General features: G+C 38.3%; 1 protein-coding gene across 1 annotated transcript; it reads left to right on the top strand.

Moving 5' to 3' along the window:
• The first annotated feature begins 1,979 nt into the window (after positions 1-1,979).
• Positions 1,980-20,312, top strand: ATP1B3 (ATPase Na+/K+ transporting subunit beta 3). The gene is made up of 7 exons (XM_088528518.1): positions 1,980-2,128; positions 9,227-9,355; positions 10,422-10,529; positions 12,064-12,251; positions 12,714-12,764; positions 16,678-16,764; positions 19,185-20,312. The coding sequence occupies exons 1-7, from the start codon at positions 2,020-2,022 to the stop codon at positions 19,353-19,355; spliced, it is 843 nt and encodes a 280-aa protein (XP_088384644.1). The 5' UTR covers positions 1,980-2,019; the 3' UTR covers positions 19,356-20,312.
• The last annotated feature ends 3,215 nt before the right edge of the window (positions 20,313-23,527 follow it).

The following is a 23,527-nucleotide window of genomic DNA, read 5'->3' on the forward strand; positions in this document are numbered from 1 at the left end:
AATTAATAAATGGGTGTTTCTACCTGTCAGAGTCCTGAGTACACTAATAGGCCTTAATTGCCCTGCCCAGCCTTAGCTGGCCATCGATCCCTTCCCTGCCCAGGCCCCGGCGCCGTCCCACCCAGCAGTCCCTATCCGTGGCACTGCCGCAGGGCCGGGCTCCAGACCCACCTCGGCTGTGATGTGCCCGACCTGACCCCGAGGCAGTATCTGATGCTGAGGGGGAGGGTGTAAATATGAATTAGTCATTTGTAAATACAAATATACTTTATTTTTCAAGTTGTGTGCATACTGTAAGAAACGTTCATTCCTTACAGGCAACCTGATTATTCTATCTATATTAACTTCCCCAGTTTTCACATTTAGTAAACTTCACAGTCATTGATTCAACATGGTGTTTCTTCCAAAAGGATGTCTGTGGCATATTTTGCTGAAGTAAAGTCCCTTAAGTGTGTGATATAGGTATTTGAATAAACTGCGAGAAATAATTCAGCAAAGCAGTTGTTGGAATGGAATGGCATTCAATCTTCTGCTGCGTGACATTTAGAAGAAAAAGGAAAAATGAGAATGACTTATTTTTGGCCTGAAATGGAATGCATTAGCTGATCAGTAGGACACAGGATAAGTAGTGAGGGATCTGTTTTTCTTTGCTATTGTTTTAGAGCAAATAAGAGCGATTTGGATGATTGGCTGTAACAGAAGAAAGGACAGAATGGGGGAATCTGATGTGCAGGAGGCAAATGGGATTATTCTATTTTATGCTTTGTGTTTCCTGCTTTTTGGCATGCATGATGTTACAGGCATCAGAAACAAAGATTTAAACTAACCGTGCTGATAAATACTTAATTCCTCTTGTTTAAGACATCTCCTATTTGTTTCTCTTACATTTTTAAGATGTAGTCTTTTCACTCAGGCTTGATCTCTGCCTTATTGACTGAATACTTTAAGAGATCCTTTGATGCAGGAGCACTCCTGTTTTGACTGAGTTTTGCAACACCCCTAATTAGTGTTGTTTTTGTTTTTTTAACAGTGACTGAGACGCTATGTTAGAGGTGACCTGCAGGATCTTGACCGCGGGGCTGGCCACGCACAGTATCTGGCAGTAAGGGGACTCTCAGGTCAGTAACAGAGGGGAAAAGTGAATGGGAAAGTGTTGGCCCACAGTAGAGAGGAAGCATTCTGTCCCTCTCCTTTTAGATGAGAAATGGAAATCACAGAATCACAGAATGGTCGAAGTTGGAAGGGACCTCTAGAGATCGTCTCGTCCAGCCTCCCTGCTCAAGCAGGGACACCTAGAGCATGTGGTGCAGGGTGGTGTCCAGGCGGGTTTTGAAGATCTCCAGAGAAGGAGACTCCACAACCTCTCTGGGCAGCCTGTTCGCTCTGCCACTCTCATATCTTCTTTTTTTTGCCACTGTTTGTTCTTTGACCTTTAGGAATGTGAGGCCAAACGAGCTTTGGAGGTCCTGGACTGTCCATACCTCCTTTAATCGTGTACAGAAACATGCTCTGTCACCAGACGTTTTGGTTTCTAAGACAGCCGTGCCTAAGAATCGCTGCCTGCAGCCAGGCACCTCTCACCCCCAGTGGCCCTCTGCTTTCAGTGACGCCTGCAGCACCCGCTCAGCCGTGGGGCGGCCAAGGGGCCGAGCGTCCTCCCGCTATAGGCGGCGGCAGAGCCGAGCCGAGCCGCGGGCCTGGCCCGCGCGGCGCCGGGCCGGCGCGATGAGGGGCGGCCTCGCCGGCCCGCGCCCCAGCGGCCGCCGCCGCTGTCCGCCAGGGGGCGGGCGGGCGCGCGCGCGGCGGGCGCCCATTGGCTGCGGGCGGCGGAGTGACGCGCGGTGGGCCCGCCCCGCGGCGGCGGAGGGCGGGCGCTCGCTGCGTGCCTGCTCGCGGAGCGCTCTGCCGCCGCGCGCCGCGGGCAGTTACTGAGCGCTTGGGAGCGGGCGCGCGCCGCGGCTCTCTCTGCCTGCGAGCCTCCGCCGCCGTAGGGACCGGCACCGCCACCCTGCCCTCGCCATGACCAAGGAGGAGAAGAAGCCCTTCCGCGAGAGCATGGCCGAGTGGCGGCAGTTCGTGTACAACCCCCGCAGCGGCGAGTTCCTGGGGCGCACGGCCAAGAGCTGGGGTAAGGGGCTGCCGCGGCGGCGGCGGGAGGCGGTGCGGGGTGCAGCGATCTCCCCGCGGGCGTTGCGGCGGGCAGGTGAGGCGGCGCGGGAGGCCGCAGCACGCGGCGCCGCTGCCGTTACAACCGCCGCCCGCGCATCTAAAAATAGCCCGCGCCGTGACAGCGGGCGGGGCCGGGGGGGGGGGGGGGAGCGCGGGCGGCCCCCGAGGCTCTGCCCGCCGCGGGGAGGGGGCCGGGGGCGCGGGGGGGGGGCGCTGGGAGCGCGTCCCGAGCTGACTCAGCCGCCGCCTCAGCGCGCAAATGCCGCAGCCGCGCGCGCAGGCTCCGCCCCGCCGGGGGCCGCGGGGGGCTGCGCCCGCCGCCGTGACGGCTTCCGGGCCGCCCCCCCCACCGCCCCGCGGCGGCGCGCGCTGCCTTTGTGCCCCCGGCCCGGAGCGGCCCCTCGTGTCACGCCGTCCCCTCGGGGCCCCTGCGCTTTAAAATGGAGCTTTTAAACGAAGAGCTTCTCTAATAAAGCCACAAAGGCAGTTGTCAGCTTTCCTGCTTTCAGGGGGCCTTTGCTTCTCTCTGAGCTTGAAAGGTTGTTATCGTGGTCTTTTTTAATTCCAATAAAAATATTTGGATTTCCTGGGTATGTGTCCTCCTCTTAAACGGTTATATAAACGCTTAATATTAGAATGCTTCTCCAGTGCTCATGGGACGTATTTACTGACTTCAGAAAATGCCGTGTCTCCTCCCAGAACTTGGATGCAGTTGGGATATTTAATAAATGTGCTTACAAAACCAGCAAGAATCTCAGTGTGGTGTAAAAGAACAAGCCAATACATCTTTGGCCTTGACACAATCTCAATGAATGTTGAAATAGCGAGGAGGAGCCTCCAGCAGCCTGTGCACGGTCTGTGCTTTCCTTGCTGTGCCAATGTCTCCTCTGAAAGAGAGGGCCCTTGCTCTGACTTGAGCTCCCCTCCATTCAGATGGAAATAAGAGTTTGCAAGCTACTCTGCCAGTTGAATAGCAAGCAGAGGAAATTTCCACTATGCTGGTTGTCTAGTGGTTTTTCTGTATGGGCAGGTTTCCTCAAGTACGTGGGTTGCATGAATGGGTGCGTGGATCACAGAAATCCTTTTGTGTCATGAATGCACAGATACAGTGGGCATATTAGAAATATTTTGTAACTTTGAAGAAAATTATGTTAAACCAGCTATCTCTGCTTAAAGCTATCTGGTAGGGTGAATCACTCAAAATGTTACTAGATGTTGCTACGCATTAGATAACTTTTAAAATTGGTACAACTTAGCTGGTAATTGATTTGCTATGTTGTTTTACAAGATACTTGTACCATGTCACACTATGAATAGAATTAGATAACAATTTGAACAATTTTATTTCCATGATTAGTTTTCTTCAGTGATTTACGTGATTGTGCGGGGTTAATTTTTTATTTTCCCTTATCCTTGATGTTAAAAGATGACTACTCAACACTGTAAACTCTCAGTGTATTTTTAGCAGATTAAGGTTATTGCTTTTAGCTTTTCATGCTTAATGCACTGTGCTTTTTAGATTTATTTACTTGCATATATAAAGTAAGTCACACTCCTCAACTCTTTTGGGAAGGCGCTTTCAGTATTAGCCTACTCTTTTTTCAAAAGCATATGCTTTGCTTACAAGCTTATAACTGCATTAACTGGAAACTGTGCAGCGTCTGGTCTTGTTTCTGCCTTTGCAGTGATGATGTGAGTTTATAGCAGTCTCAATAATTATTCCTTTTCTGTTGCCTGTCACTGTTTTGAAAGTAGAAGGGAGCTCTGATTGCCAATGTGCTGCGCTGAGGCATCTCCAGGGACAGCATGATGAGAAGTCAGTTGGCTCTGGTTCTTCACTGTGTGTTTTTCTTGTCTTGGGCAGCTTCCTCACAGAAAGAAGATGGAAGAAGTGGAGAAACAGATAAATAACTACTTGCAATTCCTATACACTTTGCCTGGAACTTGAGGTTGTAATAGAGACTTACCTAAATTCCAACAGCAAGGCAGTGGTTCTCTATGAATCTGAGCTGCTAACAATTGGAGTGCTTTCCGTGCTGCTACTAAACCAAATTTATACTAAGATGAAACACCAGCAGCTCCTGTGCTCGTTTACCATGAAACAGAGGCTTGTGGCCGTATGGAAGCAGTTTGTAAAACACTGTTACATCTTCCCTTGCTTTAAGAAATGACTAGAGATTTTTGCTTTAGCTTTCACAGACTGACAAGGGATGTTTCAGTTTGAAACTCTCACAAACTGGTATCCAGATCTGGTAGTTTTCAAACTGTATTAGTGGTATAATTAATAGTATCATACTTTGAATCATCTGACATAATCAAATGTATTACTCGTGTAGGAAGTATTGGGGAAAAAAAAAAAAAAACTCTGAATGAGTTGAGCTTGTGATGATCTCAGGAACAAGGCATAAGTGGCGCTAAAAACCCCCATAGAAGGAAAGAGAAGCAGGAGCAGTCCCCGGGTTTCACACGGCGTAATCAGGTAGGGCAAAGTAAATAGAGCTTGGGAGTACTAACATGTAGGTTTTCCCTATGGGTTGAGGGCAAGAGGAAGGTTAGCGTATTGCTTTACTGGTGGTTGCAAGATGCTGAGCTGCGCTAGAATAACAGCAAGAACACAGGTCATTCTGAAAGTATTGTGATGTGGTGCTCGCTATGCACTCAGACGTGTTTTGAATTTTCTTGTATAATCTGTATAATATAGACAGTAATGTTTTTTTAACAAAAAATGTAAAACCGTGCAAAAAAGAAATAAATATAGACAATATATAGAGTCCAGCAACAATTGATTCATGTTCACACTAGATGCTGGAAGGCTTGTTTGAGTGTTTTTATAATGCCAATCATGGCTTCAAGGTAGAGATGATTTTATCTTGGCCTGCATATAAATCTAGAGCTACTGAGCATACTCCTGAATGCTTAGTTATGTGCTTCAGTGCACAAACTTGTGCTTAATAAGAATAGAAAAAAACAGGGCTTTTTTTTTTTTTTTTTTTTTTAGGAAAACTTTCTACCTGTATATATATATGTCATATGTGCAGCTAGGAATATGACTACAGTCAAAATGTTATTAAACTTTACCATGATGCTGCCTATCATAAGAAGTGAATATTTGAAATATAGGCTTGAGTTACTGCTTTTTGATTTTTCCTGTTGTAAGTGCTGGTAAACTGATGGAGTAGTGAAGGTGGATGTTCTTTGGGTTGTTGCTTGTTTGTTTTTAAATAATGCTTAGTCGTGACACTAATGACACTAAGGACTGGCTCTTGCGATCCTTTCCAAGTATTGCACGTAATGTTTTTGGCCCCTGAAGTGTTCAGCCATGCTATATGTAGATCCCAGGTTTAATTAAATAAACTGCCACATAGGACACGAGTTTTCTTTCTTCCTGGAGTCTTTTCTCCTAGTCTATTCTTCTTAGCTTTTCAACCCCCAAACTGGAAACATTTCACAAGTGTCAAGAGAGTAAAGTTGCAGTACGATAAGGGCTCATCTAATAGGTATCGCTATGTTAGTTCAAGGAGGTCAGGCTGCAGGTGGACCAAAAGGCTTTCTGGATGTCGCAGGTGGTGGTGGTAGTCCCAAGTAACACTATTCACATATTTGGATTGCTCTAGTTTGAGGTACTGAAGAAGAATGATCGTGCAGGTGATACAGTTGAAGCAGCCTGTAATCTAACATACTGTAAAGACAGTGTTTCGTTGCTGCAGGTATGTTGAACAGCCACCTTCATGTGTGCTGTGAGAATGTTGATGTATCTCATCTTTGCATATTTATGTGTAAATACATCTTTACACAATGTGCACATACCAGATTCACCTGCTTTTTATCACTTTTGCCTTGTAAGTCTGAAAAATTCATATTCCTCATGGAAAATATAGACAGATATTGAATACTTCACATTAAATTTATAAGTTATATAATATTTAGTATATAATAAATAGTATAATTTATAATAAGTTTTTACTTTTGTCAGAAATTCTAATTTTCATAGTAGAGAAGTGCATGTTTTGATTTCTGCAGTTGTGTTGTTTTAAAAACATCAGTTTCCCAAATTTGATTGTTACTGTTTGTTGTCAGGCTATGCAGGGTATGTGGTTACTGCGAACCTTGCCAAAGGGAGAAGGGCGAAAAAATGGAATAAGAGGTACATTGTAATGCAGAATTTCTGTTTGACAGATTCCTTTGTGTGATAGTTTATGTTACAGTGAGAGACTTTGAGGGTTTATTGCAGCAAAAAGTTGTGCATTATAATCCTTCAAACAAGTGAATGAATTATATATGGTAGCTGAACTTTCCTTGGAGCAAATGTGCAGGATAGTTTTCCACTGTTACTTAGGTGGATTTTGTTTCCTGACAAGAAGTCCAGCATTATTTGAAATTGTTCTAGCAGAGATTCTTGACAGGTTATGGCTTGTTCCCTGCTATTAGCTTAGGATAATTAGTACTAATAGCCTCACAAAGAGCAACTTACTCAGTTTGGGGCCACAGAAATTTGCGGAGTGATTCAGAGTGATTTCCCTTCCTCTCTTCTTGTCCCTATTTCTCCCGTCCCCCCTTTTTTTTAATGTGTCACAGTAGTGTTAAATGAGACATTTTGGTCTAGTGAGCAGTGTTAATGTGCACTGCACAAAAAAAGAAAATCATATCTGGTGCTTTCTTGGGAGGGAGAAAGTTAGTACTGTTTTCAGGACTGTGAATAGAAACAGGATCTTTCTGGTCTTTTTACTGCAGTTTCCCTAGTAGATACGTTGTGGATGGGAGGAAGAATTGTTCACACTCTGGTTTCCATCATGGAGTCAGTCACAATGTTCAGACCTTAATTGGGATCCTTCTGTTTTCTTTATAGGTTTGGTGTTCCCGCTCAGGCCCTGGGAGCACCTGCTTATTTATTTATTGAAATAAGGCAGCATATTTCTGGAGTTCAGTGAAGAAAGTTTCCCTGACATTTTTGCTTTTAGGCTCCCACAAAAGGAGCTTGTCTTGAATGTCTTTTTCCTGTTCTATTGGAGCTAAGATGCTGATGAATGTCGTAGTCGCTTAACAGGAAGCAAGTTTTTCCCTTGGCTTGATAAAGGTGTATTGAAGAATTGATTAACTTCTAAGGATCAAAATGAGAGTCAAGGAAATATTTTGTTATTAAAAAAATGCCTTGTTTATTAATTGGAGGATCACTGTTGAAGCAATTGTAATATTATAAGTAAAATATAGGTGAAATTTATATAGATCTTAAATAGTTTGCCATTTCCAGACTTCTTATGGATAGCTAAACAGCCTTCTTAACGTGTGGAACTGACAACCAAAACCAACCCAACATCCAGATGCTGCAGACAACTTATAAAGCAATATGTTTAACAGCAGTTAGGTAACTATGTGGTTGTAGTACACTAGAAAATACTTCAGTGCGATATGGAAGCGCATTTTCTGGGAGAGAAGCCAGAACTTGGGCTTCCTCTGGTCCTCTTGCAGCAGACAGTACTTGTCCTTGGGTTACTGAGTCGCGTTTGCTTTCGGCAAAGAATACTGCACTTGAGTCTCATATACTCAAGCATCAGTGGTGGGACGTTGGACTGTGATTTCGATACACTTCTCTTCATCTTCAGATTTCTGTAAACAAGCTGACAAATTCATGTAAAATGTAAGTGAATTTGCATCCTGCAGTTTCGAATTAAACAGCTTTTGAGAGTTGTTTTCTGTAGTTTAAGTGTCTGTAAGCATCTAAATTGCTAAATACATCTGTAGCTTCCATTATTTTTGAAAAGATGAATGTGTTCATAAGTCTCAAGTAATCAGTCTTGCCTTACCAAAATTGTGGGCTCTTTTTTGGGGCATAGTATTTCATATACTGAATCAATAAAACAATTTCTGTAGAATCTTAAGTGTCTTTTATGAAGTCTTCATCCAAATAATGTAAATGTTTCATCTAAAATTGGAAGCTATCTCCAAATAAACTGAAATTTAAAAGGTCATAGTAATAGCAATAATAATAATAATAGTAATTATTACTGTATATTCTCAGAAAGTCTGAAAAGAAAGTTGAGTAAATGTAGCAAAACGAGTGCTATTAGCTTTTTAATGTTTAAAGAGATAAGCTAATATGAGTCCATCACTGTCAAAAAGCAAATGGTGCAATAATACAAAAACTTGGTTGAAAGCTTGGCTTCTAAAATAAGCTATTTCTCCCAAATTTTAATTTGTTTTAAAATGAGTCTTATGCATAATTTTTCTGAGAATTGGGGCAGAAAGCTCACTGCAAATCACTTCAGCGGATCTGAGTCTGTATGATACAAAATTTTAACTTTGGTATTATCTTTCACTAAACAACTTGTATGTGACACTGCATGCATGTATAATGAAAAAAAAAGGGGGTTGGAACAGGGAAATAAATAGAAACACATCATCATGGTGAGTTTTCAGTGGACGGAATTTGTGGCAGCTTCCTGTCAGGGAGCTACAGCATTGGCAGCCTTATGGTTACAGGCTGTCTTCTTGAGGCTGTTTCCTGAAGTCCTCAGGAGCTCTTCCTTAAGCCGTTGTCAAGTAGAAGCCAGCAACAGATATCTAACTGGGGAATTCCAGGCATGTTGCTGGATCCCTGAGGTACATCTGCAAAGCAAGTGGATGTTTAGGCAAAGGCTTTTATTATGGCTGAATAGAAGACTTGGTTTGTGTTCAGAAATGCTCAGCAGAAAGCATTTCCACCTTGAGAAGTCACTTGTAACAGGAAGCATGTGTGAATGAGGGCTGTGTGTGGAGTTGTCTCAGATATCAGCTACATTATTAAGGCATTAGTCTCTACTACTTGTTCTTGATCCAAGGCAACAATTTAACCTGTTCACCCAGTTACTCTTCCCCATCACTTCTTCCTTTCTTCATACAAATATGCGATTTCCTTAAACACGTGAAACTTTTCCCTAATGGGCTCCTTAGTTGTCTTGACGCAGGGAACATACTAAGGAAAACAAATAAAACACTCTATTGCTTGTTTTCACTTTTGATTTTGAAATTGCATACCAGGATCTGCCAAAACTAAAATAATAACTTTAGTTTTTCTTTACAGGTTTGATCTTACTATTCTATCTGGTATTTTATGGCTTCCTAGCAGCACTCTTCACATTCACAATGTGGGTTATGCTTCAGACACTGAGCAGTGATATTCCAAAATACCGTGACCGAATTGCTAGTCCAGGTAATTGTATTTATTTCTTCATAAATCTGGTTCTGGTTTAACAGCTAATGCTTATTTGAAAACCTGTTTGAAGTATAAACTAATTATAGGAAACCATGGGTTCTAACTCAATTACTTAAATGTTTCAAAGGAACAATTGGTTGCAAGGTATGAGGATTTATAACATAAAATCAGTTAGTAGCTTTTTGTGAGGGGTTGAAAAATCCCCCAGATTCAACACCATGTCTTTCTCTTCCTTTCCCAGGAAGAATGCTTCTTCCCCTTCATGTAGGTCCCACATATCAGTGTCTACCTTTCTTACCCTCCATCACAAAGCTGCATTCAGTATTCAGTAATTCAAGTGTCCTCATTACTCTTGCTAGTCCTGGCTCTTTCTCTGTAGGTTGCTCCTGTTCCAGTGTCCCTCAGCCAGAAGCTGAATGGGTCCAGCAGTAGGCACTGAGTACAGTAGACTGGGGAGCAAGTAGCACTACTGTATGTCACCCTGCTTGGTTTATTGTTTGGTGCTAGCTGCTTGTTTTCTTAAGGCTTGTTATGGCCTATGTTCCCCAAGACATACCCAGCCCTTCAAGGTGGTATGTGTGCAGTGGTTTAATAAACTTGATTGTATTTTCCATGAAACAGATGCAATCTAAACTTTTTGTGTATGGAGAAGGAGGAAAGGAACAACAGACTTTGTTTTGATTGGGAAATATTTCCAGGCATCTTTAATCTTTACACATTATAAAATTAAAAAAAAACTTTGTTGTTTGTGCGTTCCTCTAAGATTAAAGTGGTGATAGCCTTAGTGAGTATTGCCTTAAGGTCTCAAGTGTAACTTTAGGGTTGTTTTTTGTGTGTTTGTTCCTTTTCATTTAATCTGTTGAATGTGGAAAATGCAACGTGAATCAGTACAATACTTTAATTGAAAGTGAATAAGCTGCTGATTTTGCTGTTCCTAATCAATTGTTCTGATTTGTGAATTGCAATTATATGTTGAATTGAGTTTAAGTCTTTATTCAATTTGTGTAGGTTAGAGTAGAGTAGAGAAGAGTTCAGTCTTTTATGTGTACTTTTTCTTTTTAAGGACTTATGATTTCACCAAAACCAGACACTGCACTGGAATTTTACTTTAACAAGAGTGACTCCCAATCATATGCAGAATATGTTTCTACACTTAGACAATTTCTTGAAAGTAAGTAAGTTATTTCAAACTGCCCAGATAGTTCAGGAGTCTTATTGTTGAGTACATTCATTTCTTTTTATGCATGGAGTGACTAATTGCTAAATGACATATTTGTAAGTTTAGGCTTGTTCTATAGATGTCTATTTTTGTAATTACTTTATAGCACTTTTCAACACTGGATCTCGAAGTCTCATTTTACAAAAAAAGTGAGTATTTTACAGACAGGAAACGGAGCACAAGGAACAGCAGAGTGCATAAAATAGAGTTTTGAGTCCTAGTCAAGAGTTCTGGTAATATGTTGATATAGACGCTACAAGAAGTAGGAATTATGTAAGAGAATTCAACATAAAATTACAGAGGTCATGTGTTTGGAATCAGCATTTATCAAAATTTGTAATATATAATACTTTGACCTTATGAATTTGAGTATTTGAATCCTTTTTCATGAGGCACATAAAGCATAAATTAAGAGCATTTTAATCATTATCACCGTAATACACAGTCCTTATAAACAGAAAGTTGAAAGAGAGAAGGTAGCAAAGAGCGTGTGGAAGAATGGCAAATGACTTATCAAATTTTATGTACTTGCCCACACATATACTTAATCTATAAATGTAGAAATTGAGAAAAATATTGGCAAGTGTAGATTGTAATTAAAGCGGTTCTGTAGCATCTCATCTTTGTTTGTGAGTTGCTTTGCTAGCTGTGGAAGCTCTGCTGGAATGCGCCTCGTTTGAGTGCCTCTAGTTTTGGTGCCTCCTGAAAGGCTCTGTGAGTAGATGCATCTTTCAGAGCTCTGAGGAAACTTCCCCAAAGGAGTGCTGTACTTAGTGATTACCTGCCGCTCCTGCAGTTAAACAGGTTTTGGACCCACACACTGACAACAAGCCTTTTATCACCTGTTTGTTTGTTTGTTTATTTGTTTATTTACCCACCCACCCCGCACAGCTAAACAAACATAGAGTGTGTTAAATGTGAATGCTTTTGTAACAATGTAAACTGTGTACTTTCTTCCGTGTTAGCAGTTTCTAGAGCTAGAGATGTGTGAAATTTAAAGACATGAGAAAATAATTTGGAATGTCAGTATAACATCTGTTGTGCTACCTGATATAGATGAGATACAAGTTAATACTCTCTGTGAATACTTAAGTTTTCCTGTTTTTTTTTTAAAAAATGTACAAAGGGAAAACATGCTTGTACCTTAGTCTTGAGGTAAAAATTCTTTTTATACTTTAACACATTATTTATTTACAGAAACTAATAAAGCTGTGATTATTGGTAAGATAGGACTGTATTATTTCTCTTGTAATAATTTGTTTTCTTTTATTCAGATATAGTAGAACTGTTAGACTATTGTTAGATTTTGGAAAAGTAACAGTGTTTAAGAGCGAAATAAGATCCCTAATGCTCTGAAAAAAAGTTCTTTTAAAAACAAATCTAGCAAGTGACAACTGTAGACTAGATGTTTACGTAGGCTTCTCTATTTTTTGCCTCCATGTATGCCCTATACCATTGATTTTTACACTTTTCTAATGTTTCATAGCATATGATGATTCAAAACAAGCCCAAAACATAGACTGCACTCCAGGAAAGGTTTTTGATCAGAATGAGGAGGCTGTTAAAAAGGCATGTCGATTTAATATCTCTGAGCTTGGACAATGCTCTGGAAAGGAAGATAAGACCTTTGGCTATTCTAGAGGAACTCCGTGTGTGCTTGTGAAAATGAATAGAGTAAGTTCATAGTTATCTTCTTTTTTTTTCGGTTTTAGAATGATTTCTAAAAATGAAGTACATTTTATTTCATATCTACATTATATAAATGCAATTAGAATTTAATGTGTTTGGTAACATTCGAACTATGCAATGTGATGAAAACTACATTGCATGAATAAATATATCACTTTTCATGGATGTTACACATCACTTGATCTGCTAGCTGAATTGAGCCATTAATGTTGCATGCCTAATTTAAAATAAGGTACTTAGTATAGCCATTGTAACTATTTGAGCTTTAAATTAAAAATGCTTTAAATTTTCATTCTAGTCTAAAATTGTGCACCATAAAAATGGTTCTTCACCAGATTTGCTGCCTTTATGTACTCTGTTATTTTAAGCAAGAAGAGTTACTAAATTTAGTATGTAAAACTGGAAGGGGGAAGAACATTATAAATATTTTTTCTTTCTTTCCTTTAGATAATTGGATTAAAGCCTGAAGGAGAACCATATATACAGTGTTCACCTAAGGTCAGTTCTAAATACAATAAATATGTGTATAGTTATTTTCCTTATGGCTAGGATGAAAACCAAATGTAAATACTGGATCTAAGCACTTACTGTACTTTCTCCCTTTTCCTAAAACTTTTAAAACTGTTGTTTTCTTCCCTTTTTTATTTCTTGTTTTCATCTCACTGTATTTCTTAGTTTTAGTGTACTTAACCTCTTTAGTGTAATTTTTAAAATACTGTCCTTTTTTTGTTCTTCCATCTTTAATAGCTTTAAGATGTATTTGAGCTATTTGACCTGCTACAGAGTTGAGGAAAGAACATACATGTAACCTGTGCTCATGTTATTTTTTTTTAATTTTGTGTAAGTTATGTTTTGTTTTCTCATTTCATAACCTATATTTTTATTTTTCTCTCCATGCTGCAAGTGCACCTTAGACAATTTTGTAAATGATGGGTAAGAGAAAGTGTGAAAACTAACGTTGTTAACTGTTCCAAGTAAATATTGTCCTCGAATCAATTATAAACGATTTATATGTAATAACAGCAAATCTATACCTATTTTTTTGTGTACCAGTTAATTTAAAAAGAATGTTTTATTGACAGTTATAACTACTGCACATTTTTCCTAGTCTACTTGGGGAGCAGTGAAGGACTTGGTAAGTTGCTATCTTGAGCAGAGGACAGAGCCATGGCTTTTAGCTTAAGGTGGCTTTCAAAAAAATGGTAGGTAGGCTGGGGAATTTTAGGAGATTACCTAGGCAAACATCTAGGATGAAGGTAGAACACCTAGGACCACCTGCCTCTGTTAAGCATTAATTTTAATACTAGATTTTTGTGGCTTGTTCGACAGATTTAATCTTTCTGTAGCAGCTTGCTGCAAGCTAAAGTGATTACTTCTCTCAGTTGTTGAGGCTGATATTTTGTGTCTGATTGTATAAAATGTTCTGTTGAAGGAATGATTTATTTTTCTAGAATAAAGCAATTAAGTTCTCTCTACTTTTACTATCCCTTTTTCTCCCCCACTGTCTTCTCCAGTCTATCATTTACTGTAACACAATATTCAGAGCAGGAATCCCAGTTCATGATGTTCATATCGCTTCAGTTTTCTTATACGGATGTCCTGTGAGACAGTGTTAAAAGATATGCTAACCATTGCAGACGTTCCTCTTCCTTATCCTCTAAGTTGAGCTCCTTAGCAAAATTTGGTAACAACTTTGAGTTTTTTTTTTTTTTTAACCCTTTTAAAATCTCTGCTCTGTAAGGTTATTGCTAAGGAATCAAAGGTAGTGACTCAAGGGGAAATTTTGTCAGGCTTTGCTACTTTGAATGCATCTGTTTTATGTTAAGCTTATGCTTACTCTAGTCTGTCCTAATTTACTTGCATATGAAAGCCTAAATATGGGTTAGAATTCAATCTTCTCTGTAGAGACCAAAGTGAAGAATCAGCATTAGCAGTTACCATTTTCTTCTTCCTGTCTATGCGTTGTTTTTAGAGAATTTCTCTTTACCTACACCTGTTATTGACTGAAAATTTATTTTGGCCATACTTTTTTTTTTTTTTAACTTAAAATCTTAAAGGACTATGGTCTTCCTTTGCATCAGCTCATGTGTCCTTGTTTCCCCAATTGCATCAGTATCTGATTCTTTAGGATACTAGCACTCTGTAGTGGTCTCAAGATGTCATCATGTAGTCTCTATAGAGAAGGAAGGGGATTGTTCTAATCACAGCTGGTTCTTGCTCCACTAGAGGAACTGGCCTGCTCTTGATTTAAGGATCTTGCCAGAAGAAACAAGCTTAAATGAATTGTGCTTCCAAGAAGTTTGACAACTTCAGCATTCTAGAGCTGCAATTCTGAGATGGAAATATCTAGTTTCATGTTCATTGGAACTTCTTGCAGCATCATTTTTACATGTTAAAACTGCATTTACTGAAAGATGAAAAGATTTGGTGCAAGGAAAAACACTGTATATGTGTGTGGGTTTTGTTGTTGTTGGTTTTTGTTAATATATAAAAAGGACAAATAATTCCAAACTATGTATTTCTACTTTCTGGAGACCAAACACCTTACAGGTCCTGTTAGCTCGTATTGGTCTTTAACATATTTCTTTTTTTTTTTTCTCTTTACACTGAGCAGTGAGCCTAAACAGATGCATGCAACTGATTATATTTCTTCTCAAATGATTAAAAAACAGTCTTACAAGCCTTTAACCCAAGTTTTTCCATTGTTCTTTGTACTTGATCTTAAATCTCAAAGTTGTTCTTGATGAGGTGAAGTAGAAGCACATCTTTATCTGCACAGCTAAGCGATCCGATTTATAGATTTGCTGACTGCCTGCAGCTCTTTGAGGAAGTTGTCAATGGTAGGCAGAAAAAAATGGCACAAATGGATTTCATCTTAAAGCTCTTCAGCAAATGCAGCTTGCTTAGCTTTTTAAAAATTGTGTAGGGATATTAGTGAGGATAGCTCAAAAATCACAGCATTTGCATGACAGGCAGTTGCATGTCTGAATACTTCTAGTATTTTATTGATGGCCTAATGTATATGCTTGTGACTGCATGCATGCATTGTATGTAACTACTCTGGAAATACTCCTGTATTATCCTGTATTTTGATCTTTTTTTTACCATAGTTTCAGAATTATATTTGAATAATGACTGTTTTGAGCTGCATGAGGTATAATTAAAATAGAGGATAATGCTGCAGTGCATCAGAATTCTGCTTAATTAAATTTGCTAACTCAAGGTCCAAAGTATTTTATAAACATACTGGAGAACTGCAGCAATTGAGGCTTCAAGGAGTGAGAATATGGCCTTATCCTAAACATCATATAGTGTGTCCTTAGAGAGGGAGGAGGACATTCTTGGTTTGTGGCTTACTTCTCTGCTGCTGTGGGCCTCTTAACTGAGATCTATTTCTGCAGTATTTTTCTGATTTTTTTTTTTTTAATTCCTGATATTGTATAAGGTAATATTAGAAAAAATGCATTTTTAATTTGTGAAATACACAGAACAAGCAGGGATGTTTGGAAGATCCTACATAGTGTTTGGCAGGGGTTGTAGTATTTTGCTTACATAATCCTGGTAAATGTTTACCTATTTGTAGAAAGTCACTTTTAGATGCAGCCATTTTCTAATGGCTTGAATTTGTGGTAGCCTACTGTCCTGGCAGCATCCACAATCCTGGAAAATAATGTACATAGGTGATGTGTCCATATACTATCATAGTGACAAGCCAGGTCTGAGGCAGTTCAATCTTATTTGTAGTGTCCTGTTGGCCAACTCCTCAGTCAGGAATTATGTGTCAGCTCTTCAGGTGATCGAACTCTAATGAAAAGACATGGATATGTACATTGTACCTTCTGTGTGTTCATAGTGCACAGAAATTGTAGCACCATCATAATTTCCTTCTTGATAGCATTAGTCCAAGAACTTTCTGAACAAATTGAAAATGGGGCAGCATTGCAGGGAGTTGGCTAGAATTCCTTGTGAAAGGCTAGGGTTGTATTATTGCAAAAGCTGAGAATATTGAATATTTGGCTTTAACTTAAATACAGATTTGCTGTTGCTTCACCAAAACATACAGGTTTACTTGTGGTTTGGGGGGATTTTAGTTTCTTTATGCTTTCATGTTAAAATGAATTATTCTTTGCAATGAGTATGTTTTCCCACTGCCCTGTTTCCTTTGATAAGGGAAATTTAAATGCAAGCTGTCTTGACTGGTTTACTAATTTACATATTACTGTAGTAGATGTGTGCAGCATGTAACTGTTTCCCAAAAATTAATCTGTTCTGGAAACTATTCTAATACTTCAGAGCTCAATTACTTTTTTTTTTTTTTTTGATCTTGCACTTTATCATTGAGTTACAATCTACTTTATTACTATTTATGCAAATAGATGTTAACTTTAAATTTCGTTATTTCCAATCATAGGAAGAAGGCGCAGTGCAGATAAATTATTTTCCTCATGGAGGTTTGATTGACTTAATGTACTTCCCATACTATGGGAAAAGCTTGCATGTAAGTATGTCTTTATGATCTGACAGTCTTCATTTTCTAAGTGTTTAATTTCTTTTGCATTTACTACTACCATTTTCAGAATCATAGTCAAGTCTGAAGTTTGCAATGAGGTGTTTATGAGGAATATTATGAATGCAGAAGCTTCCTAGTGCTTGGTGAGATTAGAGAGATGCTTTTGCAGCCAGAAGATAATTTTGGCATTACTATTCTTAGGAGGAAGAGGCTTCATACTAGCGGACTAGCAATTTTAGAGGTGTGCTGTTTTGTGGTCGCTTATATATATAGGTAGATAGATATAGATAGATACAGATAGAGAGATATATTTCTGCACAGATAAATTTCAGTGCAGAACAACACAGAAACTAAGCTGTTTTTTCTGATTACAATACAGTTTCTGGTAGTTAGTCCTTAGGATTTATATTCAGGATATGAAATTTAAAATTATTTTTTTTCCACTGTTAGTTATGCATCCTTGTAGTTCTGCAGACTTGTTTTCTATTCACTCTGTTTTGTGAAGAAGCTCTTTGAGCTAGCTGATTTGTTATTTAGAAGCTTTATATACATATCTATGTATATATTTTTTTCTGTCCTCACCACCTCAAGTATTCTGACCATAAATTTTGTTTATATGTATGAAGAACAGTTAGGTTGAAAAACAAAAAAGCATTGCTTTGTGAATCCAGAACAAGTAGGGTTAAGACTACAATTTCCTTTTGTATTTAAATATATTTTTAATCAAGCTGTGATAACTGCCTAAAAAAAAGTCCTTACTTTCTATCAACTCTAAATTCTATGACCTCTTTACAGGGTACTGAGTTCATTCTTAGATAGTAAACAACTTCATCACTCACCACTAAGATAAAAATATTTTTTTTTACATAAATGTGAGGTCCATAGCAGAGTATTTAGTTATTATTCCCCCAAATGATTTTCTATTACACTGCCAAATTGTTTAATGATCCGTTGTCTTTCTACTGTATTCTATGGTTGCAGCAGCTCATATCTTTACATAACTTACCCATAATCAGGAAGGTGTTTGTTATTCTTTAGCATCTAGTTTTATGTTGTTCTGTCTCTTCCATTTTGTTATAGTTGACATGATCTGCACAACTATGCCAGTGAAAACTCAAACCACAGAGGCCTCTATCATTTTTAGGCTGAGTGCTGTGTTTCAAAAAAGGGAATCCTTGGGACAGTAAACTATTGCTTATAATTTGAAAAATGTAGAGGATTTACTGTACTTTGTAAATAATTGTGTTCAGATGAGGTTGGTCTTTGGCAATTTTAATATGAAAGTCCAGTGTTCGGCTTCACACATCAAAAGCAATTCAGTACAACTTCAGGAGTTGATTTGTGTAATAAAAAAGGGCCTAGAGACATGTCTGGGATCTGCCAATCTGCACTTCCAAAAGGCAGAGTCAGTACACATGCTATCCTTTCTTGGGGAAAAAGTAGAGAAAGAAACACAGTGCTATTCCTTACCTTTAGATGATTTATTTATTTATTTATTTATTAATGAACTGATACTCTTTTTTGGATGTTTTATTCTTCGCATTCACTTTGCTGTGTGAGCTAGGCACTGAGCCTTGCTTGAGGAATTCTTTATGTGAAGCTCAGTTCTCATAACACTGCTATATTTTGAAAAAAAAAAAAAGACAACAGGAAGAGTTCTGAGAGGTTAAGGTATTCCATTAGGTCTTGTATTCCATTAGGTCTCAAGAGACTGGGTTGATTTCTTCTGCAATACAACTTTGTAGACTTGTTGAATTACTTTGTTGTGTGAAAGAGTTAGTTTTATTCTCCTAACTAATTAAACACCTGCTCTGAAGGTGTAAAAGTGGGAACCGTGAAAATACTAAGGTATGTTACTTTGTCTCTCCAGAAAGGCTGCTTGCCTTTTGCCATTCTTAGTGCACTGAACCCAACTGCCTGACCTTAGTGATTTTTTCTGTTATTGGAAAGATCTGTACTGCTTAATAAAAATGCTGAATATTTTTATCTGTTTTATATTGAGTAAAAGGCCATTTTGCTCTGATCTGTCTACAAAATACCACAGAGATTTGTGCACCTATTTAAAGGATTAGAAATGATTTTCCTGAGTGTCCACTTTTATTTTTTCATCAGTAGAAAATTGGTTACTGTCTCAAATGTGGTATTGCTGTTGACTTGAAAATTTTGAGGACAACCTTGCCTAACAGTTATGTTGACTGCATCAGTTAGGAAATGATGTAAAGAATGTAAACCTGGTTATTTAATGCTGGAGTGGAAGAAGTTTTACCTGAGTCAGACTGGACTTTGAAAGCTAGGATCTTAATTAGTTTTTTCTGGGCAGGATTTTGATGGATTAAATTGTTCATGTCAATTGTGCAGATCACTTACTCTGGTATCTCAAATATTTTCCCCATCTTTCTGTTTACTAGGCTCACTATTTACAGCCTCTAGTGGCTGTTCAACTAGCAATTAACTCCAACAGTACCAAAGAAGAAATAACAATTGAGTGTAAGATCCTGGGCTCACCTAATTTAAAAAATGAAGATGACCGTGACAAGTTTCTGGGACGAATTGCCTTCAAAGTTCAGATGACTGAATAGCAGGAGAGAAAAAAAAATCTGCACAAATGAAAATGTTATGTTGTTTGTTTTGTATCAGCTGGACATGCCATTCTAGGATACGAGACCACCTTGGAGGATGTTCAGGTGGTATATGGCGTTGAGGGTAGCATAAATAATATGCTTCCAAATCATGTTTAAAATCCCTCAAAAAAATGCCTATTATGCTTCTGCCTGCCCCATTGGAACAGTGTACAGACTATAGTTATGTCATTTTAGGGATCTGTAAATAGCTGTTTTCAAACACATAATAATGGTGATCTTTGTCCTGTTCTAAAATGTGGTTTTATTCCCCGAAGTGTCTCAAGCTTAATGTGCTGTGCTATGTAAATATTGTATTGATTTAACACTGGTTTAACTGTCATATCTCAATGCTGACACAGTTTTAGGGATAAATAATAAATGGTACCTGACTGACATAGTGGATATTTTGAAAGAGTAAACACCTCCACGTAAATTGTGTGCATGAGAGTGGGTGGGTTGGTGGCTGGATGTGTGGAGATGCCTTAAATCCTAGATTGGGTGGGGTGGGAGAATTAAAATGTATTTTAAGATTTGGTATGGATTTCAGAAAGTAAGTGCTCAACTAGTACTTTCTTGTGCTTGTCACTGTGCAAGTATTGTGTACATGTAATACTTGGTATAGAGTTTGGTATTCTAGTTGAGGAATTGAATCTTTTATTGTGTTGTTAATTGCTTGCGATATGTGGAGCACAAATAAAATTATACAATATTTTAAAACTTTCTAGTTCAGAAATATCAGTATAAGGCAATTAAAATGGTTTAGAGTCCTGGTAACAGTTGTACAACAAAGCTACTTTAAAGAAGTGGCCTTGCTATTGTGGGAATAGGCTTTTGTTTTCCATTTAAAACAAGTTCCTGAAGAAACTCTGTTGAAAATAAGAATTGTCTTGATTAAACATTCGTATGTTTAATTTATATGCTCTGTTTCCTTGCATCATTTTAAATATTTGATATTCCATTCTTTTGGCTTAATTTTCTGTTTGTTTCCTCATCTGTCATTAGAAAACTGGTCTTACCATCTACCTTATAGTAAACTGAGGCTATTGAGTTGGAGTATATACTCTGTTACAAGTACTGGGGGCTAGATTTGTTAGGTAACAAGCTTTTATGCCTAATTCTTATAGTGGTTTTCAAAATTATGATTAAGTTCAATATCAGTTCTGAAATCTTAATGCCCTTCCTGGAAATTGTCTGAGGCCAAAGCAAGCCACATTTGCACAAAGCTTTTTTAAACGCCTGTGCAGGCGTACATCTGTGCAAGGCTGGAGGAAGCTGCTCATAATGGAACTTACGCTCATTAAAAATAGAACACTTCTGCTATAATTTAGCACACTTTTTGGTTGTTGTTTACAATGGAAAAATGGTTGTGTGTTCCTCACAAATATGCAATGGGTACTTTTATAATGATAGCGTACATAATACTGCATAGGAATGCGTAGTCTAAGTCTTGCAGTTTTAGAGCTGGGGCATGTGAATTTTTGAAGATATGACTATTATTGCAGCCTGAAAGTATTTTAATAGTTGTGAGAGAACTTAAGAGGTTGTATCTGAAAATGAACTGCATGTGGAAAAAAAAATCTCATTTCGGATTTGAATTCACTTAGGCATGGTAAGTTCTAGAGAGTTGTTCAGTTTTTGAAAGAGATGGTTCTCTTTTCCTTCTCGTCTATTTAGAAAAAGTGTGAAATGGCAGTTTTTCACTAGCATTTTCTGGATTGGGTGAATTCAACAAACTGCTCTCCCTAGTCTGTCAAAATTATTATGTAAAATATATGCGGATGCTGAGATAGTTTCTCTTAAAACTTATCTGGGCTTTTCCTTTTTTTATTATTTCTGCCCTCTCCATCCCTCCCACCACCCCCCTAATTTGAGCAAGTGATCTATCAATATTTATAATCAGGTGTATCAACTATTAGGGCATGACATGATTATTCATTTTCTTCATATGAAAATTTCAGTACGCATTCTTTGGGTTTAATTATAAATCATTATTAAAGGTGTCTTAATTGTGTAATTTAAGACCTAACTGAAAAAATATAGATTTAAGTACTAAGGATGTACATGCCTGTATTCAGTATACATGAAAACTAGTGTTCTTTCTGAGTGGAGTTTTATAGAAGAAAAAAAATCTCATACTACCGTGTAACCCAAAACTTCTTAATTGGGAACATTGTATTCATTCATGTGCAAGTCATAAATGTGTTTGGAAACAAATCTTTGGCTTTCTGCATGGGTAAATCTTTTAGCTGCTACGACTGTAGTATAAAAACCTGTAATCTTGTCTTAGTAGCCAGATGAGTTTTCAATCAACCATAGTGTCGAGAGCAGGAAATTTTACCTAGGGCATGGAGGACTCTGGTTCCGCATTGCTACAACAATGTCTGTCGTATGTGGGCTTCCCCCTTTCCAGTCCCCAGTTTACTTTTGAGGAACATCCCTTTTGTACTAGAACCTGTATTTGTATTAGCCATTCTTGGGGGATAACTTTTAACCTCCACTACTTGACATCATGCATCTTGGGGCTCATGTTTCTTTGGCTGCAGGTGTTATGCTGCACATCAAAAATGTGCCTTTTTTAAAACCTCAGATGTTACTTGACTATAAATCAGTGCTGCTGTAAACACACATTCTGTCATGAGCCTTGATCTTTTTACAGTGGTCTTAGTTGCCACCCAATTAAATTATATAGAGTACCTGTCACTGTCTTGTTAGAAAAAGCATTTTTAATACAAATGACAAGAGGGAATCCCTATATCACCTTCTTTATACAGCTCTTCTCTCTTTTTCTGTCGAAATGAGAAATAAAAAAAAATTGGAAAAGCAGTGCAGAAAATCCAGGTCATTCTAATTTTACTTTTGTTAATTTGATAACTGATTCTTGCACATAAAATCAGTATAATGTGAGAATTTTTGAAAAGCCTGTATATTACTGAGTAGTTTGTTTGGATTAAATAGGTCTGCTAATCCATGACTACAAGTAAGACTTCTTTGTCTCTTTAAATCTCAGGCAAGCTCCTAAAGAAGCTACTAAAGGAAAATTCAAGGTTATGTTCACTAGCACGTACTTAAATTTTTATGTGGTGCAGCTCTGAACAGTGAGTATTGCATGTAGCTGTGGAAGTAGTGCCTCCTCTTGATTTTGCATTAAAATGGTAGGAATTGCTAGCAGTTTAAGTTGGATTTGACAACAGTTCCTTTAAAGGGCTGATGAATTTCATATATATTTAAGTCTTAGCACTTTTAATCGTATATTTTATTTTAGAAAGCATGTGTAGCTGTATGTATGATTTGGTAGAGAGCATTATAATCTTTTGGATTTGCTTTACAGTTATCTGAAATAAAAGTATTTGTGTTTTCTTTCTGTATCCAAATATTTTGTTACTTGTGAGCCTGTTAGTGCCATTTCTATTTGTCTGATAAAGGGGAGTCCTTACAGTGATTTTTTTTTGTTTTGATATTTTTATTGTTTTGATTTTTTTATTGTCCCTTACAAGTTCCCTCTTAAAACCATGACTGTAGATTCTAATTTAAGAAACTAGTTACAAAGGGGACAGATGACTTAATTTAATATTTTAAATATCTTAATGGCTGAAACCTTGTACTGAGTTGTGTGCACACTGTAAGCCTTCTTGTGAACAGGAAAAAAGCATAACACATGGGAGCTTGGATGAATTTCAGTGCAAGGGATGGTGTTTGCTAAAGTCTTCACTTTGCTGTTTTTGCCTTTTAAGTTTAGGGAGAGGTTAGCGGGGATTAGCTGGGATAGCACACTGTAGTAAACTCTGTAAATTCCTCTCTAACCTTGTTTGGTTTGGGGACTTGCTTAATCTAAATACCACTTACAAGTGGTAGTAAATTTCAACGTCATTGGTTTAAATATTAATTTAGAACAAATCCGTAGACAAGATTTAACTGGTACCAAATCTTAATGCACTCTGAAGAAAAGCTGCACGAGTGGCTTTGCCCTCCACTGAGGTGTTAGGCACAGTAGCAGCTCATAAGTTTGTCCTCCTGTTCCCTTAGTAAATTCCTAATCATCCCAATAGCATGAGCTATTCTGTAAGTGAGGAGGGTTTTGAAACTTCTCCCCTCATTGCCCATCCCCAGATTTCAAGTGGCTAAAACCCAGC

The sequence above is a fragment of the Tinamus guttatus genome, unplaced genomic scaffold (assembly GCF_059628265.1).
Source record: "Tinamus guttatus ecotype Peru unplaced genomic scaffold, ASM5962826v1 Tinamus_guttatus_pri_ptg000311l, whole genome shotgun sequence".
Lineage (NCBI taxonomy): Eukaryota > Metazoa > Chordata > Aves > Tinamiformes > Tinamidae > Tinamus > Tinamus guttatus.

Excerpts from the sequence above, each read along its gene's own strand:
- ATP1B3 (XM_088528518.1), top strand. The coding sequence starts at position 2,020 with ATGACCAAGGAGGAGAAGAAGCCCTTCCGCGAGAGCATGGCCGAGTGG. Across the intron at positions 9,356-10,421 it reads TGACCGAATTGCTAGTCCAG|GACTTATGATTTCACCAAAA; the intron begins GTAATTGTATTT and ends TTTCTTTTTAAG. Across the intron at positions 12,765-16,677 it reads ATATACAGTGTTCACCTAAG|GAAGAAGGCGCAGTGCAGAT; the intron begins GTCAGTTCTAAA and ends TTCCAATCATAG.